Source organism: Halictus rubicundus, chromosome 9, assembly GCF_050948215.1.
Source record: "Halictus rubicundus isolate RS-2024b chromosome 9, iyHalRubi1_principal, whole genome shotgun sequence".
In the NCBI taxonomy this organism is placed as follows: Eukaryota; Metazoa; Arthropoda; class Insecta; order Hymenoptera; family Halictidae; genus Halictus; species Halictus rubicundus.
Window position 1 is genome coordinate 9,284,027 of NC_135157.1, and position 24,005 is coordinate 9,308,031.

General features: G+C 37.5%; 3 protein-coding genes and 1 long non-coding RNA gene across 7 annotated transcripts; 3 read left to right on the plus strand and 1 right to left on the minus strand.

The window, feature by feature from the left end:
- Positions 1-506: 506 nt before the first annotated feature.
- On the plus strand, positions 507-4,964 carry Vps26 (vacuolar protein sorting 26). Its single transcript, XM_076793534.1, has 6 exons — positions 507-936; positions 1,063-1,206; positions 1,629-2,023; positions 2,109-2,215; positions 2,518-2,729; positions 2,938-4,964. The coding sequence occupies exons 1-6, from the start codon at positions 934-936 to the stop codon at positions 3,205-3,207; spliced, it is 1,131 nt and encodes a 376-aa protein (XP_076649649.1). The 5' UTR covers positions 507-933; the 3' UTR covers positions 3,208-4,964.
- Positions 4,965-6,753: 1,789 nt separating this feature from the next.
- On the plus strand, positions 6,754-9,555 carry LOC143357213 (motile sperm domain-containing protein 2). The gene is made up of 9 exons (XM_076793533.1): positions 6,754-6,930; positions 7,225-7,365; positions 7,479-7,656; positions 7,730-8,099; positions 8,167-8,242; positions 8,365-8,471; positions 8,549-8,749; positions 8,822-8,956; positions 9,029-9,555. The coding sequence occupies exons 1-9, from the start codon at positions 6,846-6,848 to the stop codon at positions 9,206-9,208; spliced, it is 1,473 nt and encodes a 490-aa protein (XP_076649648.1). The 5' UTR covers positions 6,754-6,845; the 3' UTR covers positions 9,209-9,555.
- Positions 9,367-11,348, minus strand: LOC143357224 (uncharacterized). The gene is made up of 2 exons (XR_013082786.1): positions 11,270-11,348; positions 9,367-10,628 (listed from the first exon to the last, which is right to left on the minus strand). It is a non-coding gene; the product is annotated as an uncharacterized LOC143357224 (long non-coding RNA).
- A 13-nt stretch (positions 11,349-11,361) lies between these two features.
- On the plus strand, positions 11,362-18,784 carry LOC143357203 (uncharacterized). Of its 4 annotated transcripts, none has more exons than XM_076793514.1 (13): positions 11,362-11,568; positions 13,336-13,508; positions 13,590-13,813; positions 13,885-14,249; positions 14,324-14,493; positions 14,628-14,764; positions 14,834-14,984; positions 15,080-15,221; positions 15,317-15,589; positions 16,110-16,246; positions 16,468-16,607; positions 16,899-17,129; positions 17,213-18,784. In XM_076793514.1, exons 2-13 carry the CDS (start codon positions 13,379-13,381, stop codon positions 17,273-17,275), a joined length of 2,163 nt encoding a protein of 720 aa, XP_076649629.1. In that variant the 5' UTR covers positions 11,362-11,568; positions 13,336-13,378; the 3' UTR covers positions 17,276-18,784. The 4 variants fall into 4 exon arrangements, with proteins under 4 accessions (XP_076649629.1, XP_076649632.1, XP_076649631.1 ...); XM_076793517.1 differs by having other exon boundaries at positions 11,363-11,568; positions 15,479-15,589; XM_076793516.1 differs by having other exon boundaries at positions 11,366-11,568; positions 16,492-16,607.
- The last annotated feature ends 5,221 nt before the right edge of the window (positions 18,785-24,005 follow it).

Here is a 24,005-nt window from a genome sequence, read left to right on the forward strand (position 1 = left end):
TGTCTCCAAAATTTTGAAAAATTTCATCCTAAATATTTAAGAAAATTCCCTTAGAAAAGTCATAATTACTACTTTTAGACAACCAATTTAAGTTTCTTCGAAACTTTCGTTGTATCGAATATATTTTTTCTTCTTCAACTTTTCGATCTTGTAATAAATATTACATTATAAATCAACACGAATAGATTTCTAATTATTAGAAATCGACACGAAATTTTCAATTTCAATTTTGATTTAGAGATCGACTTCAAAGGTACCGCCCGGAGTGTCGCCACTACTTTTTGGTTCTCATAGAAGCAGACAGAAGTTTTGACTTTTGTATAGTTTATATTTAAACTTGAGAAAATGGCAACACTGCATGTACGTAGGGTGTGAAGGACATTTACTTTGGGAACAGGAGACTTAAGGATTTCGATCAGAGTTTCGCTTTCGATATAGTCTGTGGCGTTGTCACGTGTTGATTATAGTCCGGTCTCTACGCGTTACCGATGCCTGGCATTGAACGCGATTACGAACGCACCTTGGCACTCGAACGGGGCAGATGTTTTCAATGAAGGTACACGGTCGCAACTAGTCAGCGCACAGCGTTATCCAATTAAACCGATGGAAAGTTCAAAGTGAATAAGAATGGATTGTAAATAATACTAGATAGCACCGGTATCAATCGTCAGTCCGTCGCGTTCTTGCATGCGACTGCAAGTTTGACAGTACACGGCGTATGTAGGGTGGGGGCCGTACTGCGCAGCCATATTGGCTACTTGTGACTTTTGGGAGGAAGCAAGCAAAAAATAACCCAACTTTTCTCGTTTCTAGACGAAAAAAATGTTGCCTTCAAGAATTTTTCATTGATTTCGCACGTTGCTCTAATCCTAGCGAACACGATTACTGTGACACGTGTGATCGTTTCTACAAGGTCGTTCTTTTTTACGAAAAATGGTATGCTAATGCTTTTGATTAATGGATAGCCTATCTCTTAGGGACACGCAGAAGTCGTTCGTTCCGAAATTCCACGATCGTCTAAATTTCATTTTTCTGTGTTTAATTTTCGTTTTTACTTTGTAGAGTTTCTTTGGGTTCGGTCAGTCGGCTGACATAGAGATTACTTTGGATGGTGCAGAGACCAGGAAGTCTGCAGACATCAAATCCGAAGATGGGAAAAAAGAGCGCTACTTGTTATACTATGACGGGGAAACCGTATCTGGAAAGGTAAAAATCTTTCCTGAACGAATTTGTTACCTCTACAGAGGTGCACGCATTAATGGAGAATACCATTTATAGTACACAACGATTGATCGAATACTTCAAACGTATCGGAGTAGTATACACAGTATCAAGAAATTGAACCGCATTGTAATCTGAAGTAGTTATCTTCTTTCAGTTTTAAGAAAGTCTTTTTTATGTCCTTTATATATTAATTCATAATTTCATTGTATACATATATGTGTATATACACTTTATGTAATACATGACCAAACTGTAACACAACTATTCAGTAAATGAATGTTATTCATTTCTTTCAATTATCAAATAAAAAATATTCAGTTTTGATGCAATAATATTAGAAGATTGAATGTAACGAATATGTTAGAATAATTAAACGATATTAACGATCGCATTATTAATTACAGATTAATATTAGTCTTAGGAAGGCTGGCAAGTTAGAACATCAGGGTGTAAAAGTAGAATTTATCGGACAAATAGAATTATATTATGACAGAGGAAATCATCATGAGTTCACAAGCTTGGTTAAGGAGCTAGCCAGGCCTGGCGAATTAACGCATAACACTGTGTACACTTTTGAATTTGCCAATGTAGAGAAACCGTTCGAAAGCTACACAGGGTCTAATGTGCGGCTAAGATATTTCCTGAAAGTGACAATTGTCAGAAGACTTAGTGATATTGTCAAAGAACTTGAATTAGTTGTGCACACTCTTAGTTCCTATCCAGATATGAATAATCCTATTAAAATGGAAGTTGGAATTGAAGACTGTTTGCATATCGAGTTTGAGTATAATAAAAGCAAGTAAGTTGATCGATTGTCCGTGCCAATTTACCTTAATCAAAGGCGTGTTTCCCTGCAGTTTTTTAATGTGCAAATTCTTTTTCAGGTATCACTTAAAAGATGTTATTGTCGGAAAAATCTATTTTCTTTTGGTTAGAATAAAAATCAAACACATGGAAATCGCCATAATAAAACGGGAGACCACTGGTTCTGGTATTGTATACTTTCTCAATTTCATTTAAATAATAATAATTGCTAGGTGTGTGTGAGAACCCGAAAATGTCAGGTTGAGACATTTATTTGGGATCGAGCCAGGTTCTCCAAAGTTTCAGGATTCCCGAATGTACGGGAATCGTATACGGGTTCTCGCACACCTCTAATAATTACAATAGTCGTTGTTATAATTTCAATACTTTATCAATCTTCGCACGCAATGGAGAAAACATTTTGTTTTTTGTATATTCATTAATTGTAACTCAATGTACCAATGTAATCATTAGAATACATATTTGAAGGTCCGCACACGTTCACGGAGAATGACACAATAGCTAAGTACGAAATAATGGATGGCGCACCTGTTCGCGGCGAATCCATTCCCATAAGAGTGTTTCTAGCAGGCTACGAATTGGCGCCGACAATGCGTGAAATTAATAAGAAATTTAGCGTTAGGTACTACCTTAATTTAGTCCTCATGGATGAGGAGGATCGCAGATATTTCAAACAGCAAGTAAGTCTAAAAATACTTTAGCACGATAAAAACTACAACCCACCACACTTATGCTTAAAGAAAATGTAAAAGAAGAAAAATCGATTTTTCGAAAATGAGAAACCAGAATACCTCCTTAAAAAAGATCTGTGACCATCGCAGGAGGGCCCTCCTAGAAATAAAATCAGTTCTGTTTGTAATTTACATATGGATTTTCGTTTTGTTTCAGGAGATAACATTATGGAGAAAGGGCGAGAAGAGTAGAAAGTCTCAGACAGCTTCACCTCACATGCCATCGCATTTAGTCTCTGCAGAAACGGGATTCCCACAGGGAGCCGCTCAAAATGGTCCACCATCTGTGCCATCCACAGTACCGCCAGGGCAACTGCCATCCAGTAATCTAACCAACGTAGAAGACGCACCGGCTCCGATAGAAGGCATGACACGTGAAGAAGGCGATGGTGAAGGTGAAAAGGAAGTTAACCCCGAAAGTAACTGAATGTTCACGGGGCGTTGCAGAGTTAATGAAGACACTGGAAAAATCTTACTAGTTCAGGGAAACAGTAACACCATAGAGGAATGATCATCACGGATGAGACTAGTAGCATTGAATAGACAATTTCTCTCGCGTATCGTAAAGAGAGATCGAGTTTTAAGAACAGCAAGAAAAAACGGAAACACCTGCGAGCAAAGTTGTAAATATTTTGGATACCTATAAATAATGCAGGTCATAAATTGAATAAGTAGCCAATTATCGATCAAAATTTCAGATTATTGAGATCTATAGGAAAATATACTATGATGTCTGATGGGACAGACCTAAAATGATTAAAAACGAGAGAGAAAAGAAAAGAAAAGGAAAAAAAAAGTAATGTTACAGAAATGAAATAACGCAAACCACGTAAAAATGAATTATACATAAGCGGACGATTTAAACGATCGAATTCTTAATCAGTGGTATATTATTGAATGGCATCTAAATGTTACAGTGTTCTGAATATTTTATACAAACTTATTCTGTGTTATACAAAACGATGCCTTCAGCCACTAGATTAATTTCTTGAAATTCGAAGTCTCTTGTATGACTAACTTAATCGTCATGTGAGAGTTTTATAAATCTGCGATGAATATACATATACTCACAACACGGCTGCCCTATTTTAATCCATTCTCTTAGTCTGCAATTAATATAATAAAGGCATTTAACGGAAAAATGCTTTTACATGCAACACGTGCTGTATTGTCGAGATAATTTGTGGCAAAACAAAGAGCGATGTTTCGAGTAAAACTTCTTGTTAATATTTCGAGGCGAGCCATTGTTGCCACGGTACATTAAGATACATACACGAAGCATCACATACATACAGTAATGTAATATCGATCATTTTGTTTCACAGTTTGATATAATTGTATATACAAATTTGTATGTAAACTCGAAGGTTCTCGATATAAATCATTCTAAGGAATATATGCCTTAGTATGCCTGCTCAATTTATAGCATGCCTTTATTAATATAAGAGTGGACTATGATAGATTAAAAATGGGATGGCCCCACATGTATTTATAGAATATATACATACAGATATAGATATATACATACATAGATATGAGTGCAGTATGTATATATGTATGGATCTATGTATATTACAATATGTGTGTGAATATATATATGCATATATATGATTTTTCATGATAACAGTAGTAACAGGCTGGGTTATATATACACACACACACATAAGTATCGAGATCGATTGTAATGATACTGAAAATAGTAATGAACTATAATAAAATGTACTCTTCTATCAAGGTAGTACGATCGTTACTATCACTGATGGAAGTAATGTCGATACGAATGGGAATACCCAATGTTTTGTACGATTCTATGTTAACACGGGCCGACTGTAAAAATCTTGTTGAGAAAACTGCATAACGGTTAGCCGCGTGTATTTGAGAATTTTGTTTTGTGTAAATTAAAATTTTCATATTTCAAGCCTTTGTTATTTGTTGACAAGAAAGATATATGTGTACAAGAGAGGGAGAGCAAGCGAGCGAGCGAGCGAGAGAAACCGAGAGAAAGAGAAGAAGCGAGAACGAGAGAAAAGTAAAACTATTTGTGAATTATTTGACATGTCAAATATTGTATATACATATACATATTGTCATACGATATGAAACTAGTTGTATATTTTAATGCCCGCATAAGTATATTATATATCGTATACAGTGTGCCTTCGTGTGCACGTATATTGGAAAAGATTAGTTTGTTTATGCATACACCCTTCCTATTCTTCTATATATATATAATTGATGCAATAATACCAAATTTCTACTCTCATTATTCGTAAGTTGTTTTTTATTCATTAAAGAAAAATGCATTTTATCCATTAAAATCGACAATGTTATCAAAATCATATGCAATTAATTTTATATAATGAATTCCAAAGTATGGAGGCCGTTAACGGTGAACATGGAATTTTGATCACGATGATTAACGTCGATTAAAATTTTCCTAAATCCCACATCATTTTCCTAATTATACACTGTACTGTCACTATAAATATTCGTAATTTATATAATATAAACATGTGTTTCTAGGAGCTAGGTTTACAAAATGTGAGTACTTGATGAATACTCAACTAACGAAGCATTTTATTTTCTATTTCATGATTTTTTAGAAATAAGATTGTTGTATATACATACGAACTTTAATACTGAATTATATAACAAACTTTTTAATACCTATCTTACACACTAACGGTAGTTCCACTTCTAAATTTCTTTTGAAAAGCAATCGTAAATATTGTAAAGGCAAAACAATAACAGTACAATTACGAAGCGCTCTCATTTGATTAAAATTAGAATTGTAATAATTTATTATACAACAATATAAACTTGATATGTTAAAGTGTCATACTAAGTATTTCTTATAGTAAACTAAATCTATTTTCATTACTAAATATTCGCATTGTACTTTTTCGTACTTTTTCGAAATCGAGTTTAAACAAACCTGTAGATAACAAATCGACTGCATGTTAACTCATCGAACAGAAATAGTTTTTATAAATTAGGTACATCCCAATACTAAACTATAGTTTACTACATATATATATGTAGACCATATAGACTCGAACCATTCATCGTATACCTTGACAACTACAAATAATATTTAAAACGTACTCAAATTAAGGTTTTTTAAATTAAAACTCAAATTAAACACACATCAATATTTCTTGTTCCTGAAGAATTCGTTCGCACTCTAATATGTATATGCGCATACACGAATCAAGGACAGAATACACGTGTATGCATGCATAATATGCATATTATGCAAAATCAATATATATGACATCAATATAAATCGTAAATAAATATTATCGATATTCACAAAGATCAAAATGCATACTTATATATATATATATATATATTGCAAGCACAGCTTGAACTTTGTATGTACTTTTTGCAACTGTCAAAGTCGATTAAACAGTTAAACAATGCATAAAATCTACATAAAATCCATCGGTTATCGCGAATATTAATGGAGCCTAGTTAGGTAACTGTTCGTTAATGAAGTCATTGGTGTATTAATGAGTACATATTGAACTTGCTCACAAATTTGCCAAGTATATATATATACTTATATACTTTTGTATACAAAATATATATATTTTGCAATTAGATTACGTGGCACTTTCGCAAATTGATTTAAAGATATTGTAATTAAATAACTGTATACGCTACAGCCTGCAAGCGTAAATATGAAAAGCATTTAGTTGGTCATTATTTAACAAACAATCAACAACTAATTTTTTGATCATTAATCGTAATCAACGATTAAATCTTCAAGTTCAACCGATGAGTTGTACCAAACGAAAGCAAAACAAATTGTGGTTTTTGTTAATCAATTTCTTTTTAACCGTATGCACGATTAATGAAGTTGCAAAATTGCAACTTTGCGGACTCTAAAAGAACATTAAACTGAAGGAAGCAAATGCATAAATTAAATTGTACCATCTAAAGTCCGACTAGCATGCGCGTCTCTCTACGCGCAGATCTGGTGTCTGGATAAACAATTATCGTCTGGCAATCGTGTTGTATAGTTCACTACCGGTCAAAGCATTATTTCCAGCAGGTTACCCGATGATGGAAGTAAGGGCGGAATTAATTACAGAACTGAGTGAAAGATTTTTTAAAAAATTGAAGGAACAGAGCCCGCCCGATCCCGGTGTGTATATTAATTTTTATTATTTCGTTAAGTTAATCTCCTCTCGCGCGTTGTTGTACGACTGACGGATGATTGGAACAAAAGAGCAAAATCCAATCCTTGGTGTCATTTTCCAAGGTCGATTGTTTTTCTTCTACCTTGTACTTTCGGTAAAAAAAAGTCACCAAATGACAGTGTCGTAACCGTAAATTCTTCTTCTATATTTTTTAACTGTATTTTAAATATTAGATTATGGAATATGTTAATGGAAACATATAATTAAAATCATCCATTGATGAAATGGTATTTCAACAGCATTCCATGCTGCCGACATTGCCAGAGTAGAGAAGAAATCTTGGTTGAAAAGATTTTTGGAACACAATGACTGCAATGTGGACGAAGCACTTAACATGTTATGGGAGACCTGCATCTGGAGAAAAAAGTTTGGTGCGAATGGTATGTATATTTTTAATACCTGAAGATCGCTCTTCGCTTCAGATTGGTATTACCATGGTTTTACCGTACATTGATATTAAAATTGTTATTATATCAATGTTATCTAATCGCAGACCTTACAGAAGATGTGTTGAGGAAAGAATATTTAGAGGATGGACTGTGTTCCATTCATGGCAAAGACAGAGATGGCAAAGCAATGTTTGTTATTAAATGTAAATTGTACACTAAAAAAGGTAAAGATTACGAAGAATTACAAAAGATTGTAGTGTACTGGTTCGAGAGATTAGAAAGGTAACACAGGATTAGTAAAATATTTGAAGTCACTTATGAAATGTTGATGCCATTTGCCTGTTCATCTTTTCAGATATACCAATGGCGATCAAATATCACTTTTTTTTGATATGGCAGAGACTGGCATCTCGAATTTGGATATGAACTTTATTGAATACATGACTGGCCTTTGTAAAAACTATTATCCGAATTTTCTAAACTATATCATCATATTCGAGATGCCATGGATATTGGAGGCTGCTTTCAAAGTGATAAAATCGTGGCTACCACCGAAAGCAATTCCAAAAATTAAGTTCGTTCAAAAGAGTAATATTCAAGAGTATGTAAATCAGAGTGACATACTTGTCTCTTGGGGTGGTACTAACGATTATACCTTCAAATTTATACCGGAAGTACACAATAGTATAGATGCTACAATGAATGGTAAACTTGACAACAAAAAGGTATACAAATAGATTCTATCAAATGTACAATGTTAAAGCATTATTAAAAAAATGTTTAAAACTTTAGGTACATTTTGCAGAGGGTTCTCCATTGGTGGAGCAATCGCCAAGTAATTTTGGCGAACAGGGAAACGAAGAGGAGAGTGAGTAACAAATTTCTGAAGTCATTATTGATTAGAGATGTACAGGAACCTGAACATGTAGGGTCTTGCACACCTCTGCTATTTATGATATTTATTTTATACCGATTCATGGTATTCTGCAGTGTTGTCCGTCGAGCCAAAAACAATCGCGTTCTATAGAACAGGAAATGAAACAGCTGGAACAATCACGCTTAGGAATACAACATCGGACAAGCCGTTGTTTTACAAGGTATTGGATGATACTGCATTCCTTGCAGTGCCACTCGATGTACGCGAATAGTCCTGCATTATTAGTATTGTTTGTAGGTAAAAATCACGTCCCCCGAAAAGTTCAGGGTCCGATCGAGTTCAGGAGTGATATTGCCTCTAACGAAGCGGGTTGTTTCCGTTGTGTTACAACCCGGATATAATTTACGTAGTCTTGTGCACAATGATAGATTCTTAGTCGTGTGCATTCCGTTGAAAGATGCGAACACATCTGCTCAAGAAATAGCTGCAATTTGGAAGGTAGTGATCACGTTGCTCAAGATTTTATAAGAAACGTAATAGTAGACGATTGTTAACTTACTTTTTTTACAGAGTGAAATAAAGCCAGAGGAGCATAGATTAGGATGCTGCGATGGAGACGCTGATATTAACGATAAACAAAAACCCCATTCTATACTGTCATCCGGAATGTCTGAAAACAGAACGATGGACACACTTTTTCATAATGTAAGTGGCAATTTAATGTTTTTAAAGTGAAGAAAGGAGGATTTCATTCGTAATCAAATTTACGAATTGCAGGTAGCGCAATTGAAAGAAAGTAACGCAAAACTTCGAAGTGACGTCAGTTTCTTAAAATACTCACTATTATTTTCTATAATAGTGACTATTGTAATGGCAATGCTGGTTGTTTACATTTTAAGGATTGACATTAAAAATGGAACTGTGGATGATGAAGACTGTCGTATTCCCCATATTTAATTAGATACATATTTGATTTCTCTATTATACATGATAGAAATTTTGGTTGTCGCGAACTTATATGTTTATCACGCGATTCCATTTGATTGACATTCGTTTCTTTTTTTATTCCTAGCTCGTGTAATTCTTTAGCTTCCGAATATTTTTGTTGGAAAATGTCGCAATTTATTTGATTTTATCCTTACTAATTCAGGAGTAATAAGTTGCTGTTATTTAAGTAATTTTTATGTATAATATATTTATCAGGAAGGAGGATGTATTATTATCGCTATAAAAATATATAACTAAACAGAATTATTTTTATAACGTTTTACACATGTTTCAATATACTACTCATATTTAGCAGAGATTGTCTCATACTTTGTATTATTTCGTCGCAACGATTCCGAAATTTTATTTGTTCATCAATTACCTGCGTTATACATGCCAATTTCTCTCTCTCTCTCTTTCTCTCTCTTGTTAAAAAAGGTACTCTGTAATACATAATATTGTTTGTACATTTTTTATAACTAGAAATATATTTTTCTGTTAATCTATACACGATAATAAACATTAATGTGAGTCATACCAAAATTGTATTAAAACGAAAACTAAGATTTCTATTAACTCCACTTTGTATTACATGCTAGAAATAATGAATATTTATATGTTTATACTTTCTTAGTAATGGCTTTATAAATTGTGTCACTATAATAAAATCTATATTTACCATATACATATTTAACGAGAATTGTTTATTGTTTACTTGTATTACTACGGTCAATCATTTCTGGTCAATCTTCTACTTTAGACCAACAACATTATCAGGAAATTATGCAATCGTTCAAAGAGAAAGTATAAATATTATACTGAACCTTTCAATAATGTAATAATTGTCCCGTGATTATTTCAAAACAGAAAATCCGTTTCGTAACAATCTTACATAAACAGATACATTCGAATGAAATTCCTAAGAAATCATTATATAAACAGTAATATATTCGACGAAACCATTCCTCGATGGCTGATCCTAATGTATTAATCATCATGAATAATCAATCAAAAATATTAATCTTAATTGATCATCGCATATTTTAATTGCAATGCATATTGTCGACCTCCGGACAAGTCGAGTTATCTTTGAGAACCGACGCCGACTTCAATAACACTTTCATAACAAGTGTATACTTATTTGCAATCTTTCGGTAAAAAAAGGAACGACCGCTGCTGGTAAGTGGGCAATGGTCCCCCCACCAAAATACCTCATTTCTTCCCCTTCTCCGACGCAGAAGCTTTCCCGCTCTTTTCTCATGGCGTCTCTTTTTTTCTTTGACCAGTCCGGATCTGATCGGACGTGTACACAACAAAAATTCGCCCGAACGCGTCCGACGCTTATCAGGGTGGGCCAATCGAATCGCGTCGTGGGGAACGGTGCAGCTATCTGTGCAAAAGAGCAGGAAAAATAACGTGCGAGAGATAAGAGGGAAACGTTGCCACCGGCAGCCCTGGGCAAATTTCACTTGAAATGAAAATGAAAATTAACTGAAATAATTTATCTCACACCGTTATTTAGTCGTTAGTCAGATCACATGATGTGATTTCGAACAATTTCATAATTATCTCAAATAATTATAAAATAAAATAACATGGTATTTGTAGTAATATTTCGAATAACGTCATGTTCGAAGTGCCCAGGCTTAGTCTTCGGCAAATTGGAGCGATTTTAAATGAAAATAAGAAATAACTATAGGCTTGAAAATCAAGATAATATTGATTCGTTCGAGTTAGTAGTAGTATTTCGTTATCCCTTTTTATTGCAAATTTATCAAAAGAAATAATCTTTAAAACCAGATAATCAGGTCGCTAAATATAATTTCGAAGGACAATTTCAAAATAATTTCAAATAAATATAAAATAAAATAGTATGTTATTTGAAGTATTATTTAAAACAATGTGACATTAAAAGTGATCGCAGGCATGGAAATAATTACAAAATAAAATATTATTTAAAATATTTCAAAGGTGCCCAGGTTTGAGTCTCCGGCCAGGTAAGGTCACGGAATATTCAATGGCCGGAAGTACCTAAAACGACGGTCGTCCGGTGTAAACACCGACGGGCGACGCTGTGCCACCGCGCAGCTGCCAACGCGCAGCATTTGAACGTTCGCAGTTCGATCGGCCATATTGCCCTCCGGGTCTTACACAACGCCCTCACACGAACGATCGTGAGTTTACGAGGCAAGGCGAATATTTGGAGGTTTTCGTTGTGGTGCGCGAGCCTGGCGCAGCGTGGAAATACGTTTCCCTGTGAGAAAAGACGAGTTTCGGCGGCGAACAAGGGGACCCGGGGCCACTGGTCGCGACAGGGACGCGGAACATCGGTGAGTTAACCGAAGCACGTAGCAGAACGGACGGTATTCCGTTCCGTCGCGTCCTCCATATTGATGACAGCGCCGACGGTGATAATTTTCTGAAATTTTTGTCGTTAATGCCCCCTGTGTCCTGAAATCGAAAGCACCCGCGTTGTCTTAAAAGCTTTCCGACAGAATGCGCGGCTTCGGGGAGCCCGGTGTCCGACGAGGGACTCGTTAGCGGCCTCGAGGAGCCAGCCCGGAACCGCTGCGTATTTCCACGCGCTCGCGCTCGTCCATTTCGCATTTCGCCCATGGCGTCATCCTCGTTCACATTGCCCGCTTCGCGTGTTGCATGGCGTTCCGTGACGGCAGCGTGTGTCGCTCCTGTCAATCCCGTCACGTTCCCGGAACGATAATCACCGTCTTCGACGCCTATGCTGGGATCTTCGGTGATAGATCGTCCAGGCCCACCCCCGTTAGTCAACCACCTCCGCAACAATTTTCCCGCTCAGTCTTCCATGAATGCGCTCGTCCCACGTTCTCTCGTGCCTTCTATTTCTTCGGACAGATATTGATTTTCATCTGTATTTTCCACACAGTCAACGCGCGCGATATGCCCCCCGTGCATTGCCGCCTTTATTCCGCTGGTAATTCAGTGGAGGCTCGTGGTCACTCTACACACGCACGTGTCTCGTATGTTCCTCGACTTGCAAGTTTGAGTCTCCAACAACACGATCACACTTGCGCATTCTGTTGATACATATACCCTTGTCCGTACAATACACGTTCTCTCGTTTTCTTATGATTTCGCGGAGTACGGGAACCGCAACGTTCGATGATGTTCATTCATGGATTAGGTTGTGGAATACGAGACGTCGAATTTCTCAACACTCGGATCACACGAATGAGTGATACTCTTCCTCGTTGCCTTCAAGTTGAAACGGTTCTTAATCGGTTACCACTATTTTTCTGCCTCTTGGATGTCTGTTATTTTGACTAGAGTTTTATGCACTGGTGTCGATCAAAGATGTTTTATTTTATTGGAGGATAACTAAAGTTTTGGACTATTTTCTTGATCGATACCATTGTATAAAAGATCTCCTAAAATTACACATATCCAATAGGAAAGACAGTAGTGGTAAAGAAGAATTGTGTTAACTTTAAAGTAATAAGAAGGAACTAGGAATTCTGCCTTTCGTATTACACAATCTAATACTACTGATCACTCTTGAGCATTCTATCTGTACCATTGTCTTAGATGTATGCCATGCTTGGAGCTTATGTTGTCTTTTCCTTAAGTTGTATGTAGTTCATTGTTATATCTGGATCCCAGAAATAATGTCTATTAAGATCACACATTTTATTATATAAGAGTAAAATCATGTCTAACATTATGGCTCTGAAATGAAAATTAAATGACTTCAAATAATGTCTACCATTGGAGAGATTGAAAAATCTGATGCAGAAAATACGGGAAACTTAAAAGAAAAATTGCAGTTCTTGGCTCCAGATATCAGCCTCTGTAAACTTTCTGTCCTTAAAGTTTCAGTATATGTTAATGCTATGAAACTTTCAATTACACTTATTTCTTCTAAATGAAATGTAGGTTTTGCTGTAATTTAATTTCATTATACAAGGTGTCTTATTTTGTTATATCAAGCAAGACACTGTACATTACCACAACATACATTACTGTCCGATAGGCCAAATTACTTTAAAACAATATTTACACAACTCTTATACCCTGACTGATCGTACTATAAACTGATAGATATGTAACTGATACTGTTCCAGACTAACGAGAGACAGTCTAATTGCATGATTTAATGATTCTACCATGACGAGTAACGTAGCAACGATTAAGTTAGAAGAGGGGCAAGAATCTGTGACAGAGATACAAACATACTTGGAGACATTTAATAAAGAAATAGAAGGAGGTCAAGGGGAGCAATTGCAACATGTACAATGTTAGTATTTCATATTCTATTCATGATCATCCTTGTACACCTATATGAGAACACAATTGCTATTAACATATTGTATTATAGTGCAACAAGTGGAGGGACTGTCGGGTGGAGAGGAAGGTGGGACTTATTTTGTTGACCAATCCGGTCAATATTACTACCAGGCGAACAGCGATGAGACACCTGTGATGACACAAGTGCAGATTCAAGAGGTAGAGGAAGCTGATGTACAAGCTGAAGGAGATGGTTCTCAGGAAGAACAGTACCAGGAAATCGAGGAACTTGAGAATGTCGATGGAGATGAAGATGTAAGTAAAGAAGATCTGTCTTGTGGATACTTTAATAATTCGATGCATTAATAATTTAATCCAATCGACAGGGACAGGTGGCTACCAATGGAAATAATCAAGTGGTCATCAACTCTGGAGATGCGTATCAAACGGTCACAATAGTTCCATCAGACACCAATCCTGGAGAAGTCAGTTACGTGCTGATAGTCCAACAACCAGACTCTGAAGATAAAGAAAGTCGACCGGTGGAAAGAGAGGGGACAGAAGGAGAAGAAGCAGAGGGTGAACAAGACCTTACTGTGTATGATTTCGAAGACAATGAAGACAATGAAGCTCCTGTTGAGTCAGAAGCAGAAGATGATAAAACCAAAATTATCAAGTTCCTACCCAAGAAGTCCCAAACAGTTACTCAAGCTCACATGTGTAATTACTGTAATTACACAAGCCCGAAACGGTGTGCACAGGTCTATTTTTTACACTTTCTTTAGTATTCCGTTCAGTAAGAAAATAATTTGATTTGTTGTGCAGGTATCTACTATCAAGACACATGAAGTCGCACTCGGAAGAGAGACCACACAAATGTAGCGTTTGTGAGAGAGGATTTAAGACATTAGCTTCGCTTCAGAACCATGTGAATACACACACTGGGACCAAACCTCACCATTGTAAATTTTGCGACAGTGCGTTCACGACTTCCGGTGAGTAGACCTCCGTGTGGCTTAGAATTTGACATAACGATTATTTTCTTTTCTATGAACAAGAGGATTTAATTTGTTACGATGAAATGCCAGAACATAAAAGCATGGTGATCATTGTTAGTTTTTATTTATAGGTGAACTTGTTAGACATGTTCGATATAGGCACACGCATGAAAAACCACATAAATGCCACGAATGTGATTACGCGTCCGTTGAACTATCCAAATTGAAACGTCACATTAGATGTCACACAGGAGAGCGACCATATCAGGTACATTGAGATGTTATTTCGTCGAAACATTACACATAGCCACCATTGTCATCCATTCTGTACTTTTAGTGTCCGCATTGTACATATGCTAGCCCTGATACATTTAAGCTCAAACGACACTTACGAATACACACTGGAGAAAAGCCATACGAGTGTGACTTTTGTCAGGCGAGGTTTACTCAGTCTAACAGTCTAAAAGCTCATAAACTTATACACAACGGTATGTTGAAAAATTTTAAATATATACCAATATACTTGTTGCTGTTTCGCTTCGAGAGTTTCAGTATTGTTTGCAATAACATTGTCTATTTTTAGTCGGCGACAAACCAGTATTTCAATGCGAACTGTGCCCGACAACATGCGGCCGCAAAACAGATCTCAGGATTCATGTACAAAAATTGCATACCTCAGACAAACCTTTGAAATGTAAGCGCTGCGGAAAAACATTCCCAGACAGGTACGCGTGCAAGATGTGCTCTACGCAAATACGAAACGACATCATATTATTTTGCCTAGTAAATATGAGGCACTTCATATTTTTTGGTTTTGTAGATATAGCTATAAACTGCACAGTAAAACTCATGAAGGAGAAAAATGCTACAAATGTGATTTGTGCCCATATGCATCAATATCTGCGCGACATCTTGAAAGTCACATGTTGATACATACGGATCAGAAACCTTATCAGTGTGATCATTGTTTTCAATCATTTAGACAAAAGCAACTACTCAAGCGGCATTGCAACCTTTACCATAATCCTACTTACGTTCCTCCACCACCGCAAGAGAAAACTCACCAATGCCCTGAGTGTGAACGGCCATTCAGGTATGTCCTTACTACCTTAAACATGATATTATACTACAGTATCTTTTTCATTTCATTTTCCTTTAACGCTAGGTTTACCGAGCACTAAAAGCAACTATTTTACATTCCGTACGCAATTATTTCCCAAATTATAAATTATAAATTAAATATTGAACGACGCTAAATGACCTTGAATGACCTTGGAAGACGAAAGTGAAAACTCGGAAGCACGTTCACCTAGAGATGATTTGTGACCACCATAAGATGTCCTGCCCCCCTGGAGCGATAAGTTTTATTTGAAATATTTTTTACCATGAGCTATAGTTTGGGAAAGAATTGCGTGCGATACTTCAAATGGGATAGCTTGTTTACCCAAAGAAATAAAGTTCTTGAATAATTCCTCGTGGATGGATCTTTACGATCTCGATAATCGTAAATGAAAAATACTAGAACGCGTCATTACGACGCGTCTCGCAAACCTAGTGATAAACGGTAAAAATGAAAAGAAATACGATCTACATAATATAAATTTCTACTTCAGGCACAAAGGAAATCTTATTCGCCACATGGCCGTTCACGACCCTGAATCGTCTCTGCAAGAGAAGCAACAAGCGTTGAAGATGGGCAGACAGAAAAAGATTCAGATCATTGACGGGCAAAGGGTCGAGGTGATGACAGGTCAGAATCAAGATTGGACTGATCTAGCTTTGATTCACTTATATGTGTACAATTGGTAAACTCGGTAGCGTTCGTTGAAATCGTACTTCCAACAGAGTAAAATTATTGACACATATATGATGAACAAATCATAGGAAACATTACGATCACAGGGACACTTACGATATGATCTGTGCGCTCAGGTCATTGACTAATATCCATGTGTTGTGTTATGGTAACAGGTGAATTAGCTTGTAAACTTAAAGGTTTCGAGGAGGAAGAGGAGGACGAGGAAGATATGATGGCGGTCGAGGGAAGCGATGGTCAGCAGTACGTTGTGTTGGAAGTGATTCAACTGGCGGACAATCAGGGAACCGACCAGGTGAATATTTTGAGGACCGTCTATTTATTCCGCGACAACGATGTGGTAGAGCTCCTTCTATTACCGGGGTGTTTGAGATCCAAGTATCCAATATCCGAATACTTAGGTTCAAATACGAATTATGAGTAAAGTAATGCTCGGCTAAATTTGAATCCGTTTGGGAGGCAGCATTCAAATTCTCGCGATCTGGATACCTTTTTTGACGACTGTATTTCGAGTAACAAGTGCATTACCTTGTAATAGTCGCCAAGGTGGTGGATAACAATTTATAATAATTTACATTGCTTGCAGATGGCTGTCGTGGCAAGCGAAGATGGGGACCTTGTAATGCAAGATCCTTTGAGTCAAGAAAGTGGCATCGTAACCGGCACAGGGGAAGAAGGAGACGAAGTGGAAGAGGACGATACCGAAATGGAAGACATAAAGCTGGACTCGGGAACGTCCTCCAAAGGTTCGTCTCAAAACGTGCAGAATGATTCAAAGTTGCAGAAAGAGATGGAAACCTGTTTCGGATTTGACGAGGTATGTGATTGTAAATTTTTTGTTTTTTTTTTAAGAATCGAAATCGATTAAAAATTTGTACCAATTACATCTTGGTGTTACAGGAGGAAGAAGATGAGGAAGATGAAGGAAATAGCAATATCAATATATTGCGAACAATTTCGTAATGAGAAGAACACAGGCGAGAGGACCTATCTACAGAATAGTCAAATGTTTGTTCGTCTCTCTCACAGTGTCAGTGCACAAACTGCGAGTGCAGTGTACTATTAATTTCGAAGACTCTGTGCATAGCTCCAATGAAGCTACTTTCAGGGCTAGAGTGGTCCACATACATGGTACAAGAACTCTTTTTTTGCCACTAGTGCATTAGGTGTATCTAATAATTTATGAAGGAACAGTAGTCTTGTGGTTTAGTGAAAATATCAATCGAATGTACAATTATGATAATGTAAAATATTATTTTACTTTATTATCGGTGAAAATTAACTATCTCTTTTTCGGGGAAGATCGACTTAAACCGGCTAAGCACGTTACTATTGATAAAAAATGAAACAAAACAGATATATTAAGAGGATAGGTTGACATAATATTTTTAAATCGAGTTATTTAAAAACTTTAATATAAAAAGCATGGCGCATAGTAAAATGTTTTGAAATCGGCTGAGCATCAGTCGAGATTGTTGGAGCGTGGTTTAACGAGGCCGAAGTTATAAGATAAAGTGAGGCTGCAGTGTAAATAAATGCTTTCCATTACACACCTCATTTTATAGAGACAAATACAGTGTTCTGTGAATGACTAGAATAATTAAGGCGCTGAATATTACGTTGTACAACGTGAACAAGATTTTCATATACATAGCCATGTATATAAGAATTGGTAATGACGAAAATGAACGATTAGGAGATTTTTCTGTTTACCTGAAAGATGTTACATTCGTCAATGTATATAGGTATTTCGTAATAATAATAAACTGTCATTTTGCAAGTAAGTACCTACAAACCGCTATTAATGATTCTAGTTACACGAAGCCGAACATTTTCGTTGACTAAAATAAGAGTATGAACTCGCGAGAATAACTCAATGTTGAGTGTAACGTTACGATTACCAGTGTGTTTGTCATTTTTTCTGCCCTTTCTTCTCAAACATTTGTTTGTCTTGTTCGCGAAACGAGCTACTTGAAAATGTTTTCTTTTTAACTGGGTTTAATTGTGGATATTAAGAGAAATAAATGCAAACGAACGTTTATCAAACTAAACTCACCCACATTTGTGCAAAGGAAAAGATCTGCAAAACAATTTGCTTTACTGTTATGATTGTAATATGCGATTGTGTGATATCCACACACGACAGTTTTCACATCGGTACGAATTGACCTATAGGTTTCAATTGTAAGCGACTTATTATTGTAAATGTAATTTAACACGCAGATTTTTCGTACACTATTGCACGTAAGTTATGCTATGTACCTCGACAGAAACTAATACTGTGTAAGAACAACAAAAAAAAAAAAAATGGAAAACAAAGAACATGTAAAATTTTTTTACACTCGTGCTGTAAAGTTGTAATTGAGTGACTGATAATCATTACGTGCTCTACGAAACGAAGCACTTTCATACATTATCCCAAAGAAAAACGGTGTAGCATTTTCTCTATAATAAACGTTATGTCATCGACAATGTCTTTAATTATTAACATAAATCATAAAGTATATCTAATATGTATTTTATTTGCATATATACACATTTGCACATATGCACATATACTCCTTCCAATGCTACTTCTGTGAGAAGTATTTTCAATCAGTTATAAAATATCGAATGTATGAAATGTAAATCTACTAGTACCGACGAGGTATAGGAGTAGACCAATCACCATATAGAGTTATCATGCTTCGTGTCTCACGACCTGAAATACCGACATCGTTAACAACAACTAGATTTCTTACGCCCTCTACTCTGACGAACGACAAATGTTGCAACTAGATCCACGAGAAGCTTAGACCATATACCTATAATAAATGAAAGGACCTCCGATCGATGGAATACCAATTTTAGGCAAAAAATATCAATTTTAAGAGAAGGAACTTTTGAAAAGTACCGAAACAAATTTCAATTAGAAATCCAGGAAAAAGGTGACGATGAAAAACTGTGTTTTTCGGTTAGTAATTCAAAGGAGCTTACCAAGAAGCTGAAGGTGGACCAGGGGAAAACAAGGAAAGCATTGAAGGCCCACCGTGGCTCATCCCGAGCTAGCCTAAAGTAAATTCTGACACAATTCAATTGAATACACAAGTTTTTATAATTAGTAAGTCTTAAATTCTATTTTACAATGTTATCGCAAATTATAAATAAGCAGCTATTAGCTCGGTATTATTCTCCATTTGTAAGATTACTAGAAGTTCTTACAAATAGAGAATAATATCGATTGCCCAGGTCTCACCACGAGGAGGTTGCTGCACGAGAGACCCGAAAGGAAGCCAGAAGGAATTCAATACGCTTCCTTCTGACTCCCTTTCTTACAACGACGCTTTCGAGTCTTACAAACTAAATTTCGCAGCGTATGTCGAGTAATTATTGCGGGGAAAAAGGTGTGAGTCGGAGAAGAAGTCTCCGATTCACGGGAGATGAAAAACGAATCAGGCAGAAGGCTCTGATCCTTTCAAAGAGAGAAACAAAACCGAACCAGAGCAGAAGGCTCTGGTTCGAGGGTGACGCGACGCGTACAATGCTTGCAGAACCAACTCCAGCCAGCACCGATACCCGACGTGTCCTCACGAAGAGCGATGGCCGAGAGAAGCGTTCAAACGATACCCTAAGTTTCCCCCACCCACCTGTCGCCAGGCAACGACTAGCGTTGAGGCGACTCGGGTGGACTTACGGCAGGGAGGATTTTACACGAGTGAACAGGTCTCTCGGACATCCCTCTCAATGGTTCTACGCCGAGCACCGGTACCAACCGGTCTGGTACATACAAGCAAGGTCCGACACAGCAGAAGGCTGTGTCGGAATCAAAAATCGAACCGAGCAAAGTGAAGTTACGGCAATAATTACTCGACATTTATACAATACTAATAAACAAGCTTAATAACTAACGCACGCACTCGAATCGAGCAATTATTGTGAGCCAAAAAAAAACTAAATCTGACAAGTCTCTGAACAATTCCAGAGAAAATAAAAATGGAGCAGAAGGCTCAGATTTACGAGAAAGAAAAATGAAAGAAGCGAACCAGAGTAGTAGCCTCTGGTTCGAGGGTGACGCTACCAACTGGTCACAGCAGAAGGCTGTGACCCAAATCAACAAGCGAAACTAACAAAGTGAATCTAACACAGTAATTGCTCGAGAACTAATACGAACTTATAAATACTGTGAAGTCTTCTTACTATTCGTTGTCTTCGTTCGAGGATGATCATGCTGAACTGTTGCGATTTAACTGAAACAGACTAATAATAATTAGACACAAAATGGAGGAACACAGAAGTAATCGAAGAAGAAACGAGTCTCCGTACGATGCGTTGTCTTCGTTCGATGATAAATTTCTGCAACTGTTGTACTCAATCTGAAACAGATTAGTAATGATTAGACACAAAACAATGGAGGAACAACGAAGTATAAGAAGACGATGAAATAAAGACAAAACGATGACCCCGTACACGAGTACGGCCTACCTAACCATGCACACGAGTGCAAATCTACCAGCTCACGAGAGCCAAGCTAACCCCGTACACGAGTACGGCCTACCTAATATGCACAAGAGTGCGAATCTAACCGGCTCACGAGAGCCAAACTAACCCCGTACACGAGTACGGCCTACCTAATATGCACAAGAGTGCAAATCTAACGGCTCACGAGAGCCAAACCAGCCCCGTACACAAGTACGGCCTAACCGACAAGAAGCTAAGAGTAGATGAAGCCAGAACTTCAATCTACTGAGGTGGCGCTTCGGGGCGCCCCGGGTTCGCCAATACCCGTACTCACCCACAGCAGTGAGTCCCTGAGGGACCTCCGTTCGGAGGAATACCAATTTAAAACCAGACATATAAATTTTAGAATAAGAACTTTTGAAAGTTCAGAAATAAATTTCAATTGGAAAGGTGAACAATTCCAATCGAAAATAAATCAAACGAAATTGGGAAGCAACGACATAAAGGCTAGGGTCATAGCAATTTTAAGAAAAGGAACTTTTGAAAAGTTCAGAAGTAAATTTCAATCAGAAATCAAGAAAAAATGTACGATGTTTATCGAATGAAAAAGTATTCCGAAACAAGAAGTGTGTGTTTCGATTAATAATTAAAAGGAGCTGCCAAGAAGGCGTAGGTGGGACAAGGGTAAAGAAGGAAAGCGCGAAGGAAAGCAGGAAGGACCCTTGGCCCACCCCCAGCAAGTTTAAAATAAATTCAGACACAATTCAATTAAATACATAAGTTTTTATTATTGGTACGTCTTAAATTTTATTTCACAATGTTATCGTAAATTATAATTGAGCAGCTATTTGCTCGATATTATTCTCTATTTGTAAGATAATAGAAGTTCTTGCAAATAGAGAATAATAACGATTGCCCGGGTCTCACCACGAGGAGGTTGCTGCACAAGAGACCCGAAAGGAAGCCAGAAGGAATTCGATACGCTTCCTTCTGACTCCCTTTCTTACAACGACGCTTTCGAGTTTTACAAACTCAATTTCGCAGCTTATGTCGAGTAATTATTGCGGAGAAAAAGGTGTGAGTCGGAGAAGAAGTCTCCGATTCACGGGAGATTAAAAACGAATCAGGCAGAAGGCTCTGATTCTTCCAAAGAGAGAAACAAAACCGAACCAGAGCAGAAGGCTCTGGATCGAGGGTGACGCGACGCGTACAATGCTTGCAGCCCAACTCCAGCTAGCATCGATACCCGACGTGTCCTCACGAAGAGCGATGGTCGAGAGAAGCGTTCAAACGATACCCTAAGTTTCCCCCACCCACCTGTCGCCAGGCAACGACTAGCGTTGAGGCGACTCGGGTGGACTTACGGCAGGGAGGATTTTACACGAGTGAACAGGTCTCTCGAACATCCCTCTCAATGGATCTACGCCGAGCACCGGTACCAACCGGTCTGGTACATACAAGCAAGGTCCGACACAGCATAAGGCTGTGTCGGAATCAAAAATCGAACCGAGCAAAGTGAAGTTACGGCAATAATTACTCGACATTTATACAATACTAATAAACAAGCTTAATAACTAACGCACGCACTCGAATCGAGCAATTATTGTGAGCCAAAAAAAAACTAAATCTGAGAAGTCTCTGAACAATTCCAGAGAAAATAAAAATGGAGCAGAAGGCTCAGATTTACGAGAAAGAAAAATGAAAGAAGCGAACCAGAGTAGTAGCCTCTGGTTCGAGGATGACGTTACCAACTGGTCACAGCAGAGGGCTGTGACCCAAATCAACAAGCGAAACTAACAAAGTGAATCTAACACAATAATTGCTCGAGAACTAATACGAACTTATAAATACTGTGAAGTCTTCTTACTATTCGTTGTCTTCGTTCGAGGATGATCATGCTGAACTGTTGCGATTTAACTGAAACAGACTAATAATAATTAGACACAAAATGGAGGAACACAGAAGTAATCGAAGAAGAAACGAGTCTTGGTACGATGCGTTGTCTTCGTTCGATGATAAATTTCTGCAACTGTTGTACTCAATCTGAAACAGATTAGTAATGATTAGACACAAAACAATGGAGGAACAACGAAGTATAAGAAGACGATGAAATAAAGACAAAACGATGACCCCGTACACGAGTACGGCCTACCTAACCATGCACACGAGTGCGAATCTAACCGGCTCACGAGAGCCAAACTAACCCCATACACGAGTACGGCCTACCTAACATGCACAAGAGTGCGAATCTAACCGGCTCACGAGAGCCAACCTACGACCAGCTCACGAGAGCCAAGCTAACCCCGTACACGAGTACGGCCTACCTAATATGCACAAGAGTGCAAATCTAACAGGCTCACGAGAGCCAAACTAACCCCGTAAACGAGTACGGCCTACCTAACATGCACAAGAGTGCAAATCTAACGGCTCACGAGAGCCAAACCAACCCCGTACACAAGTACGGCCTAACCGACAAGAAGCTAAGAGTAGATGAAGCCAGAACTTCAATCTACTGAGGTGGCGCTTCGGGGCGCCCCGGGTTCGCCAATACCCGTACTCACCCACAGCAGTGAGTCCCTGAGGGACCTCCGTTCGGAGGAATACCAATTTAAAACCAGACATATAAATTTTAGAATAAGAACTTTTGAAAGTTCAGAAATAAATTTCAATTGGAAAGATGAACAATTCCAATCGAAAATAAATCAAACGAAATTGGGACGCAACGACATAAAGGCTAGGGTCATAGCAATTTTAAGAAACGGAACTTTTAAAAAGTTCAGAAGCAAATTTCAATTAGAAATCCAGAAAAAATGTACGATGTATATTGAATGAAAAAGTATTCCGAAACAAGAAGTGTGTGTTTCGGTTAATAATTAAAAGGAGCTGCCAAGAAGGCGTAGGTGGGCCAAAGGTAAACAAGGAAAGCGCGAAGGAAAGCAGGAAGGACCTTTGGCCCACCCCATGCAAGTTTAAAATAAATTCAGACACACACAATTCAATTAAACACACAAGTTTTTATTATCAGTACGTCTTAAATTTTATTTCACAATGTTATCGCAAATTACAAATGAGCAGCTATTAGCTCGATTTTATTCATTATTTGAAAGATAATAGAAGATCTAACAAATAGAGAATATTATCGATTGCCCGGGTCTCACCACGAGGAGGTTGCTGCACAAGAGACCCGAAAGGAAGCCAGAAGGAATTCAATACGCTTCCTTCTGACTCCCTTTCTTACAACGACGCATTCGAGTTT